A 12,877-nucleotide genomic window follows, 5' to 3' on the forward strand; every position below is an offset into this window, starting at 1 on the left:
TACCTTAATAATTATTAGATCCTTGGTTAGGACTTGAATTCTAAAATTTCCACCAGCCTTAGTCTGTGAATCTAACCATAGATTATGGACACAAAATATTAATAATAAAGAAGCTAAAGTGCTCTGGGACTTTAGAATTCAAAAAGACAACACCAGCCATAAAGCACCCTAGACTTAACAACAATTGATAAGAAAGACAAAATAGAGAATAATTGCTGTTGCTGTGAAAAGTCAACTCCCATGTTATAGAATTACAATTTAGGAAGTAGGCATTAATTCCTTTAAAAATGGATGCAATGTTAAGGATTAATATTCAAATTGTAGTGCAAACGATTCTAGGAGGAATCTTTAATCACTACTCATAATCTGGAATGACATGGGAACTTTTTGTATGTCACCGTAGCCTGCATTGTCGCAATAATCCCTATAATAGATTTTATGAGTAATAAATAATATGGGTTCTTCTCATGTGGGATATTAGCTGCTCAGGAAAAATAGAACTGGCCTGGGAATGAACTATACTGTCCACTCAGTCTAAAATAGAATTACAGACAAGATTGTAGTACCAGGAGAACAATTTCATAGTAGCAATCACAGTTGCATATAAATTCAGTGTTACTGAGATTATTGAAAATTATTATGATGCATAAATGCAATAGATATAGGTAGTGTATGAGGTAAATTGTAATCTTTTGTGCATTTCTGAAATTTAGAGGGATAACCTAAGACACCCTGGTATATCAGGAATTTTCTGTTTGGAAAATTATTTTATCATTACCCATCATTGGAATACTTATACAGAAAGTCATTGATTTACAACAGTTCATTTAGTGATCATTCAAAATTACAATGGCACTGAAAAAAGTGACTTATGACTGTTTTTCACACCATTGTAGCATTCCCATGGTCATGTGACCAAAATTCAGCTGCTTGGCAGCTGACTCGTATTTATGATGGTTGCAGAGTCCTAGGGTCATGTGATCACCCTTTGCAACCTTCTGAAAAGCAAAGTCAATGAGGAAGCCAGTTTCACTTAACAACCATGTTACTAATATAACAATTGTAGTGATTCACTTTACAAATTTGGCAAGAAAGGTCGAAAAATGGGGCAAAAACTCACTTAACAAATGTGTCACTTAGCCACAGAAGTTTTGGACTCAGTTGTGATTGTAAATCAAGGATTATCTGTACTGTATAATCCAGGGATCTATTTTCTACAGTTATTAGACAAATGAAGTTTGTTATAAAACATTACCTATATCCAAGTGATTCTGTGTATCTGTATGTGTGATATAAATTGCAATTCAAGCCATCATGAATCTTGCAGCAAAAATGTCAATACAAATATTGACCAGCAACAAGCTTTTGGCCAATTTGCAACACATTCATTTTGATCCAAGAACTAAAGAGGTGCAACTTTTGATGTAAATAGAAATGCACATGCTTATCCAAGTCCATTAGTTGCTGAATGTGACCAGCTGTGCAAATGGGGATTGAGGGCATTTTCTTTAGTATCCATGGTCTGATTGGACAATGCTGTTTTTTCCATGTAATCTAGTAAAGAACCATCTTGACATAATGTTGTGTTTTCTATTAGGTTTAATTCTTCTGGGCTTGACCCAGTTTAAATTTTATGAGCAATAAACTTAAAAGCTCAAATTACAGCTGTGTGTTTTGGCATATCAGAGTGGCCAAGAATTTCTTTCAATTTCAATAAGGTTACAGAGTTGATGCGATCAGTAGAGATGGAAAATTTTATTTCTAAACAGGGACTAGATGCTGTTTGGCTGCTGATTTGGTTCATTAAATCCCATTAACATTAAGTGTTCGGGGAACTTTATCTGAATAAAAATGCATTAACCCTCCAAGATCATGTGCTAGTTAAATAGAAGAGCTCAGTATGCTTCAACTTACATAAAATAAAGTTCCAGTAGGGATAGCAGCCAATATTTATAATACAAGGATATATGGAGTACTTTTTTTACACAAAAATATAGGTGTGTCTTCAAGAATGTGAAAATAATCCCACTGGATTAAATCAAAAACCTCTCCAGTCCAATATTCTATTCCTAAACTGGCCAACCAGATGTCCACAAGAAGCCAAATGTTATTTGGAATATTTGTGATATGTTATTTAGACGCATACTGCCTCTCAACTTACAGGTCGCTGACAATGACCATAGCTAGTAGATTTCCTCAGATAAAGTTATTCCAGATAGTTGATAATTTGCTTTGCCATTTTATGCTCTTTCCCAGTTTTACAGTATCCTTTTCAAAGTGGGCTGGTTTTACTACCAACAGCTTTCCTAGCAGGGTGGTTCCTTTCAAAATCCTAATAAATTTTGTCTCAGATAGCTCATTAGGAATGGAAATATGTTCTGTTCGGAAGAATGAGGGTGGCTAGAAACTGAGACGAGATGGTTTCCAAGATAAATCCCTTTATTAGGGTAACAACTAACATGCAACAAGAATGTGGAAACCGGCAACAACTTTCTGTCAAGCCGCTATTTATATAGCAGCTGTCAAACGAGTTAACCAATGGTGTGCATTTATTTTCCCACCAGCTGGGCTGTCACGTCTTAGCCAATGGGAGATGCTTCCGGGTTGCTAGGCAACGCCATGGCTTGCTGACGCAACAAAATATATTAGGGCACTCTACCTGCAGCTCCTCCAGAGTTAAAGATCAGCATTGTTTTTGTTTTGAACACTTCCCAGAATTACTCTGGAATAACAGCCACCACCAATCTGAAGAGTCAGTATTATATGTACAAAAGGATATCCTTCACAGAAAGACTCTGTCCCTGGGGCTCAGGAGAGGTGGAGACTGTGGGTCACATTAGATGTTCCTTAGATGTTCCTTTTATATGGAGATTAGGAAAAAACATATTCTGCTGATAACTGGTATCCTGGCCGTTCTGACACTACTTATTTTCAGTGGCTGCTTAAGGATGAACAGTCCATAACTACAGCTCAGGTGGCCAGATTCTGCGCAGCAGCACTGGGGATTCATTGCAAATACGTATCTTCTCCACCATAGCGATGTATATAACAATTGTGTCTAACCCTTTGCACTGCTTAGTCATTTCCCTTTTAGCGTTGAACCTACAACGGGCCACAGTTTAGGGATTGCTACTATTGTATAGTCAGACCATGTATAATTGACACTGGATTTTATTATAGATTTTAGTTGTTATTTATTATTTTATACTAGAATTCTTAAGTGTATACCGTGTTTCCCTGAAAATAAGACAGGGTCTTATTTTCTTTTGAACCCCGAAATAAGGCTTGGCTTTATTATTGGGGGTCTTATTAGTTTGGGAGTGCAGGAGGCCTGGGCATGCCACCATCAAGCCCCTCCCCTCCCACAGGGTGTGTGTGTAGAACGCAAGTGGCCTGAAGGCGCCAAGCTGCATGAGTGCCTGACCCCACCCCTGCTCACATGCCTTCCAGGGCTCACCATGTCGATGTGGCGAAGCTGGTGAGCACCAGGTCCTTCAGCTCATAGCCAATGCCGCTGGTGCCCACCACCAGCGCCCGCATGGAAGCCACAGCCTAGGCCAGCTCTCCCTGCAGGGTCCAGTTCCAGCCATCACCATAGAGTGGGAAGCACATTCCCAGAGTGGTCGCTGCCCTGGCTGGGGTTTGGAAGCCACAGTGGTAGAGTTTGGGGGAGAGAAAGAAAGACTTCTGTTGCTTCTGCTGCTTTCCTTGCATGCACCCAAAAGCAGAAGCAGCAGAAGTCTTTCTTTCTCTCTCCCAAACTCTGCCTCTGCATCTTCCAAACCCCAACAAGGGCAGCAGCTGCTCTGGGAGTGTGCTTCCCACTCTATGGTGACCATGGCCTGAGGCCTCCCCTTCCCCCCTGCTCCTCTCTGCTCTGATTGCCTGAGCTCTAACTGACCAGAGCGCCCATTGGCGAACCTGCAGGTCCAGTTTACTCTTTCCAGGTGCCCAACAGTGAGACGCCGGGCAGCTGTGCCAAGGGCAGCACCTACAAACACAGCTTGGCCAGCTCAGCCATGGCCAATGCTCCTCGCCCGCAGCTGAGCTTGACCACCAGTGGCCATTCTGCGAAAGAAGCCCCAGGGCAGCGATGCTTGCCCTGGGGCTATTGTGGTGGGCGCTTGGTAGCACAGGCTATGTATATGCAATGCCTGGGCACAGGGGCAAGAGCAGGAGGGCCACCACCATGGCACAGGAACAGGAGCAGGCGCTCGAGGCCTACAGTTGGTGCCGCTGGCGGCAAAAGAGCGGGGAGCGCAGGGGTTTGCAGGGGTGTGGCTGCCTTGGGAGGGTTGGGGGGTGAGGGACCTGTGTGTGTGTGTGTGTGTATAAGAGGGGGGGGGCTTATTCTGGGAGGAGGGTGTATATTTAGGCCCACCCCAAAAATCAGGCATGGCCTTATTTTCAGGACATGTCCAATTTTCGGGGAAACACGGTATATACTGAGTGCTTTTATTTGTTCTGGTCCAAGACTGTAATAATAAATTGTATTTGTATTGTAAGCTAAATATTATAACCAATCACAGGACTATAACACAAGTTGAGGAATCTGAAGAGCTATGGCAAAAGAATGGTCAGCCTGACTCTTAGAAATAGCTAATTGGCACAAATGCCTTGCTCGGAGGGCTCCTTTGTCAGAGCAAGTTACTGTGGACATTGTCTGGATAGATTGCTGTACCATAGAGACAATCTGGTCATTAAGGAGTTGAGTACAGAGAAGTGAAGCAGTGATTAGTTATGCCATCTTAGCTGGAAAATGCTTTTGGGTTGCTGTCAGGTGTGGTTACGCTAAAGATGTGCATGCAATTATATATTAGTACAGCTTTGTTTCAAGTTTTGGATGACGTTAATTTGCACTGCTTTATATACCTGTAATAATAAATACATTCATTTTTTCTTCATTGTATTAGAGATAGCAGATAGGGAGTAAAATGAAGCACATATTGTTTTACTAGCTTGCATTTCATTAAAAATGATTAGAAAGTCTTAACATTAATGAGATTTCTTAAAGTACAATGTCAGCAAAGAACAGAAAAATATTGTACTTTCTAAAAGAATAGCAAAGAAGAGCTGTGTTTATGTGCATTCTGAAACGCTGGATATAATCATTTCTGAAGTATTCACAGCTTAGCTGTTTACATGAACACAGTATCAAACCTAGAGTATCTTGACTACACTGAAGAGTCTAAATTTGTTCTTACAAATTTAGAAATAGCCAAATGTTTTGTATCTGAGATGCTAAACATTCAGTGATTCCTATATCGTGTATTGTGATCCTCCCTATTAATTTTTAAAAACAAGAGAAACAAAATAATAATTAGCTCACTTTAACATCCATTAAAAACCAAAGAAAACAAAAATACATTAATTGTCCAAGCAGTATAGAAAGCATTCTAACCCACTTTTGAAAACAGCTCCATGGGTTTAAAAAAAGAGAGATAAGAATTATCTTGTGTTTCCATCAATAGTGGTAATGTTGGCCAACAAATAGAAGGCACCATTCTCAGGGATTGCAAACAAACTCTGAAAGTCCTGGTGGCTCAGCAGACTGATAGTATTGTGATTAACACCAGCTGTCTGCAATTACTGTAAATTCGAATCTCACCAGGCTCAAGGCTGACTCAGCCTTCCATCCTTTCTAAGGTAGGTAAATTGAGGACCCAGTTTGTGGGGGCAATAAGCTGACTTTGTATAAATATACAAAAGTATGAAGGCTATTGCTTAATGCATTGTAAGCCGCCCTGAGTCTCCGGAGAACGGCGGCATATAAATCAAATAAAAAAAAAAAGTCCCTGATTCAAAACAACAGACTGGCCTTCCTCTGTAAAGATGTTCATACAATAACATTTTATTTACAGATGCTACCAGTTATTTTTAGCTTGCTTTTGTTAGGTAATTTTGTAGCTGATTTTAGACTTTTACTGTTAGCCAATCTGAGTGGTATTTATAATTGGGCGGGAGGTTACACATGTATTATAATGACATAGTTTTGTATTTAAATAGAATAAAAATGCATTTTTTTTACAAATTTGTCCATGAGATTTCAAAGATTCTCAATGAAGCAATGGAGATGTCCTTATTAATATGCTATACAGTACCTATTGATGTCTGATATTTTACAATACAATATTGATAATGAGACTTTTAGTGTGCAATGATAAACTATTTTTTAAATTTTCAAATTTTCCAAAAATGCTTCCAAGTCATGTTACAAGTTTGCCTTAACTATAGATAACAGAACATATGGGCAATCAAATATTGATTGGAGCCTATGTATCATCCTATTCCTACTTTTCTCCTCTTTCCTCCAATACAAACTGAAGACATTCCCTTTTTAGAAAAGTTACTCAAAACTGCATGAATAGACTGAGAGTTCTCATATTACAATATATCACTCATACAATATCACTTTCAACTGGAAAAACCTCAACAATAGAGTCGTTAAGAAAAATTATAAGAAAAATTACATAGTATTTCTTTACAGGTTTTATCTCTCTATGTTTATTTTGTTTTGTTTTTTGTTCAGACACCTGACATCTGAATATACATCTTGTGTTCCCCATTTCTCATGCACTGTACCTGCTGCGGTCGGTCTAATCGCATGCGCTTTGCAGCATTCCTGCTTTCACTTTCACAAGCAGAAGCTAGGATACTCTCAGCTACTGCAGAAGTAAGATGTGAGGGAATGGGTCTTGACTATAGAAAAGAAAGAGAGAGAGAATATAAAAAGATTATTCATAATAATGAGGACAAGCAGTCAATAGGCAACTACTTAATTTACTTCAACAAAAAGTAGAAATAAGGACTGTCAAAACTGAAAAGTGAAAATTGGAGATTTCACCTGCAGTTCATCCTTTTGAATTCAAAACAACCTAGTTTCTTACCCTGGCCATTAATGGAATGGCCCTCCCTCCCAACTCCACTAATTCAGTGCAATACATGGATAACAATGCTGACTCAGTGTTGTTGTAAGGATTACGATTAGATAATAAATATAAAAGGCTTAAAACAAATATGTTATACAGATATTAAGTAATCAATAAGTATTATTGAAATATAACTTAAGATTTAATTAATAATTCTACTACAATAATATATGTTTTACCACTATGTCCTTATGCTTTTCTCTTTAACTAGTTTTGCAAATGAAAATCTTCAAAATATGTGACAGCAGCAATCTTTAAGCAATTTAATTTTGTTGAAGAAATACATTTAAACTGTTTACCAATTTTTTAAAAAAATTTGATTTATATGCCGCCCTTCTCCGGAGACTCAGGGCGGCTTACAATGTGCTCAGCAATAGCCTTCATCCTTTTGTATATTTATACAAAGTCAGCTTATTGCCCCCACAACTGGGTCCTCAATTTACCTACCTTAGAAAGGATGGAAGGCTGAGTCAACCTTGAGCCTTGGCGAGATTCGAACCTGCAGTAATTGCAGGCAGCTGGTCTTAATAACCAGTTTAATAACAGGGTGCCTTAGACCACTGTACTACCAAGGCTCTTATTTATCCAATGGGTTGTAAGCTTTCTTTAAAGAATAATAAAGAGGTGTTTGTAATACTTTTTATTACAATGACAAACTGTAATCCTACTATAGTACATCTTAGCCCTTTAAGTATTCAAAAGCTGTAAATTACTAGTTCCGACACAGATCAGTCATTAACATTTTTATAAAATCAAATATTAATGGAATATTCTTTTCATCATTAATGAAATTCATTTATTTTAATTAATTTATTTTACTCATGTATTCATTTTCCAAAAGACCACACAATTGAATACCTATACAAACAAAATATAGGTAATATTTTTGCACCCAAGGGTTAATTCGGAATCAAATCATAAATTGAGTGTCAGACACGTAAACATGCACATATATCAAGAGAGTTGGTAGTACTGTTAAGTGACAGACCTCATTCTCACTCTTCTAACAATCTTGCTACAGACAAGTCAACATGCCACTCAAGTATTAAGTAAGAGTAATCTGTCACAGATATCCTTTGCACATTGCAAGTGGCTACAGGGAAGCAATTATTTTAAGCAGAGTTAATGAGAATTGGGGGAAAACCTGCTCTCACTGTTCTGTTCTCTACCAATACTGTCATTTATTTCCCATCATAATAGTTCATTTTTCTTAGTATCTATGTGACTAAGGGAAATCAAATAGTATAAGTCATCATGTTGGAGGAGTTTTCTTTTTCTCTATAATAGATTTTCCTAATAACTCCTAAATTCCTGGAGGGAATCACAGGGGCTACAGCTCCTGCAAGAGAAACTCGCCCATTCATAGAGACTGCATGCTTCAGAAAATAATGCAGATTCTGTTTCTATGCTGTTGGTTGTAGTTTATTGTTGCAAATGTGAACTATTCCATTCATTTGAGTACTGAATATATTGAAATTGGCAATTCAGTAATAAATTAACTTTAGTACTGAAATATAATAGATAAACAGGAAAAAGAAGACTGAAATGTAACACATTAAAAAGAAAGTCTAAATAGCAGTGGATTTTATTAAAGATTGTTATATTTTCATATTTTCAAGATAAGAAATGAGTTTCACCCACATAAGGGATACCAGTCTTCCCCCTGAAATTAGTGGACTTAGAAATACTTACTTTGACTGGGCTGGACTTTAAATTTTAAAATAATAGGCTTGCCTACCATAGCAAATGCAGCAACTGAAACATAACATAAAAGTATGGAAATGGAATGCTCACAGATTCAGGATTGAATTGTTTCATTCTTCTCCAAGATCATACTGTTCTAGGGATGGTTTGGCAGTTTCTAGAAATAAATGCTCTCAGTTAGAGTAACCATCCCAGAAATTACCTATTTCTGTCATTTGGAATGCCATCTTGAACTTTTTTCTATTTCAGAGGAAAGTAACATACAAGATTTGGTATGATCTAGAGGAGAATGGATAATACTCTTGAGTTATTTGAAACTTTATCTTCCCCAGTCCAAGAAATTTGCATAATCTTACATAAGAACTTTCTATTACATATGAACTCAATTTATTTCATTATTTTTAAAGGTTTGTTGTTTAAAACTAGAGAAAGGCAGATGCTTTGTAATGGAAAAGTCCACTCTAGTCTGCAGGGGAAAGTCATTCAAGTGGACTCTTGAATGATTCTTACTTCACTTGAAAATATTCTGCATATAAACACATGCACACACTCTCGCTTCTGCTCACATTCAGACACTCTTAGATGTTTGCATAAGATTCAACATTTACAAAATATAGAGTATTGGAAAACTTGGAGAAAACATACTATTCTGGAAATAAGGAGCTACAAAAAAGAAAAAAATTATTTAGAAAAATAAAAATTTACTATCCTGTATTTTGTACATTTCTAAAATAAAAGAATTCACTTCACTAAATTGCTATGATCATATAAACCGGTAGGCCTTCACTAAACTTTATAGGTCATTCAGGTTCTTATTGGATCATTTTCTTCCCATATAAATTACTACTGATCTTGATAGCTGAACTATCAGTGTCAGGGATAATAACCTTAACAAAGAAATTGCAACTTTTTGAAAATTCAAGATTTGACTTTGCATTAAGATTTTTACTTTTGTGTTATTACTTTTGAATTCATGATTAGAATATTATGAATGTTTAGGGTGGAAATATTAATAAATTAACAATTTAGCAGTATATAAATTAATCTCATTTATTACTACCTTATTTGAATAAAATCCATGTGCAAGCCATAAAATACTAGGAAGGCAAGCTTTCCTTCATACTTTGAATTACCTGTCCTGATAGATTACTTGATCTCAAAATCTGTCATTTCTGTTAGATTAAACTAATTGAAATGTGTGATGATTTTTTAGCCCTGCATATATCTGTACAAGTACAATATTCTATCAAATATCCTTTGAATTTTCAAAAATTGCATATATCATCGGACCAGTAATAATATCCAAAATCTTACACTGAGAAATCTATTACTTATAGTCAAATGTAGATATTTATGAACACAGAGGCACAAATGTAATAATATCATATAATAATTATAATTAATTAATTATAATATTATTATTCATTATACAAATATATTATATACAAATGTAATAAATATTTACAGTATCTTTCCCAAACGTAAAAGAAAGGGCAAATGCACAGGCTTAGATTATAGTACAATTATTATATTTAAGGCAGTGATTGGTCCATGTCCAATACTTCTAAAACCAGGTTTAAAAATGAAATCTTATGTGTGCCATATTTTTATCTGAATGTACACAAAATAGGTACATTTATAAAAAAAAAATAAAGTATATTTTCAGCTAAGAAGGCAAATATGTTTATGTTCTATCAGTTCAGCCTTTTAAATAACATATTTCTCTCACACATATATCCTCTAAATGTGTTTTAAATATATGTCTTACTTTATTCTTTAGTATCAAAGTGTTCAGTAATTCTGGTAGTGGGACATAGAACTGTTCATTTATATATAGTTAAATTTCAAATGTCTAAAAAAAGATATAATTAAATCATAATACCTGAACAGAATCAAAACTACTCACCAACATCCTGCTATAGAATTAAGACTGCAAAGTGTATCTTGAGAATAGTGGTGGCATGTATTTGAAATATTCATTACAAGAGACATGCAATTCAAATGAACATAATGTGCATATTTGAATAGCACTTTCATTACGAACTAAGAACAGCACTGCACTCTGTTGGATGTCCCGATATTGTTTTACTTTAATGTTGTCTCATACCCATAGCAAATTGACATATATTGATGTTATCATTCTGATCCTTGCAATATTGCATTTGATAGCAGTTTCAGTGTTTTTTAATTCATGTTGCACATGAATTAAGAAGAAGAAAAAGATCAGTAAGTAATTATTAACAAAATGAAGGAGGGCAACCGCAGCTGAATATTTTGAAAAGAGACATTTGGACAAAATTAGCCCCAGATAGCAGGTTTAGAGCATTTATCTATGTTCTACATTGTTATAAAGCAACAACAATTTTCCAATTTCCAGAAAAATTGTAATCACAGAATGAAAAGAAGCAACAAATACTTTATAGTTAATTAGAAAGACACCCCCCCAACCAGCTGCATGAATGTACATAATATCAACTTGTGACCCAATTTATTCCTGTCACAGTGAAATGGGGAAGGCTACATGCAAAAGTAAATGCATACACAATTTGACAGGGCAAAAGCTAAGCAATGTAACACATGTATCTCTTGAGATACATCTTTAGGATTTCCTAATCAATTTAGGTTGTTTTTTCATGAGACAGGTGTTCATACAAAGCTGATGTTTCATAAAAGGAGGGTGATGAGAAGAGAGATTTAGCAAACAGACACTATCAAAACTTAATGAAGAATATTGTGAAAGGAAGAAATTATTATTTTAACTCAGTTTTCAATTAATCAAAAATTAGATATTCCTTTTGTCCTTTTAAATAAAATGAGATTTATGTAGAGCTTTGGGTTCTATTTCTATGAAATTTCGTTAATTTTTTTTTATATTCTCATCATAGGAATACTTCTACCAAAATTTAGGAAAGGAGTCCTAAAATATAAATTAAACCTGTTAATAGTAAGTGTGTTTCATTCAGTTTAAGAATATTAACACAAGCATTACCACATTTCTGCCCTTTGGGTTAAAAGTGTTAGCAGTCCTCATTCCAATCCGTTAACTTGTATTTTCTGCAAATACTGTATATGGAAGATTATTCTCAGCCAGAAATACAGACATGTTACCAGCAAGTTACTCAGCATGACTGCTGAGTCAGATTAATCTTCCCTTCTGCTTCTTAAATTAGTGAGATGACATCTAATCAGGCTTGATTCCTTGTGACTTCATAACAAATGTTCACCATCTCAACCTCAACCTCATCTGTATTCTTCCAAGGATTTTCCCATGTGATAACATCCACATACATCAGATAATGTATTAAGGGGAATAGAAGTCTTCCATTTCTATTTCCCTCAACTGTGTGAAGCATTGTCGTTTTTCTATACTCATACCAAATGTCCACATACATGCTTTTTTAATTTCTAATTGTCAGCCTAAGGGAGTTTTTATTTGTTCTTCTTGTATCCTGTGATATTCTTAGCAACCATATTTGTGGTTATCTTATTTCACGCTCTCTTTTTCAAGGCTTATACTTCATAGCTAATTACTCTTGAAAAGATGATTGCTTAAACTATTCAGATCTTTGTGGTCAAAGAAATATCCTTATCCTTTACGATCTTATGTTACTTTGTCTTCCTGCCTCAGATTACTTTTCTCTTTATTTCTCCAGCACATTGTTAATCTTTATAATTTAGCTAAAGAAAATGAAATCAGCTACCATTCGCACTTCCCTGTCAACTGTAAATTCACTAGGTATGTTGGTCAACATTAACTTTATCTTCTTAATATTTAATATTAACCCAGATTTTTCACTTTTTATTTTTATTCTCATAAAGAGCTCTTCTATTAAGGCTAATAGGTATGGCAGAACACCTGAATTTTCTCCTGGAAAAATAGTGAACAATAAATGAATCTGGAGAAACAGATTAATTCAGAATAAGATAGAAACAAGGATAAATATTGTTGGTATATCTGTTTATCTTACATAGCAAATACACTGTCTGAATGGCAGTATTAGAAAAAATGATAACTAGAAAAAAATGAAGCTGAAACATTTATAAAGTGTATATATATAGGAGGCTATCGAAATTGAAAAGAGGCCACACAATATGAATAGACGAGATGACGCCTCTAGGTTATCAAGTATTTGGAAACCTGCACTGAGGGAAACTCGAATTTTAACATCAGAGGATAGGCAGAGTTCCCAACAGGCAACCAGTGGTGTTGTAATGCATACAAGAACCCTTTCCTCTTTGCAGTT

The 12,877-nt window shown here is 35.6% G+C and overlaps 1 protein-coding gene across 4 annotated transcripts in view; it reads right to left on the reverse strand.

Annotated features, from left to right (window-relative positions):
• NOL4 (nucleolar protein 4) overlaps positions 1-12,877 on the reverse strand; it is a 135,977-nt gene that overhangs the window by 17,805 nt on the left and 105,295 nt on the right. For all 4 annotated transcript variants that reach the window (XM_034429707.3, XM_034429706.3, XM_034429708.2 and 1 more), the window contains one exon: positions 6,583-6,699. In XM_034429707.3, coding sequence (XP_034285598.1) covers positions 6,583-6,699 — 117 coding nt within the window. The remainder of the gene's footprint in view (positions 1-6,582; positions 6,700-12,877) is intronic.

This window comes from Pantherophis guttatus, chromosome 3 (genome assembly GCF_059756535.1).
Source record: "Pantherophis guttatus breed Tessera chromosome 3, ASM5975653v1, whole genome shotgun sequence".
Lineage (NCBI taxonomy): Eukaryota > Metazoa > Chordata > Lepidosauria > Squamata > Colubridae > Pantherophis > Pantherophis guttatus.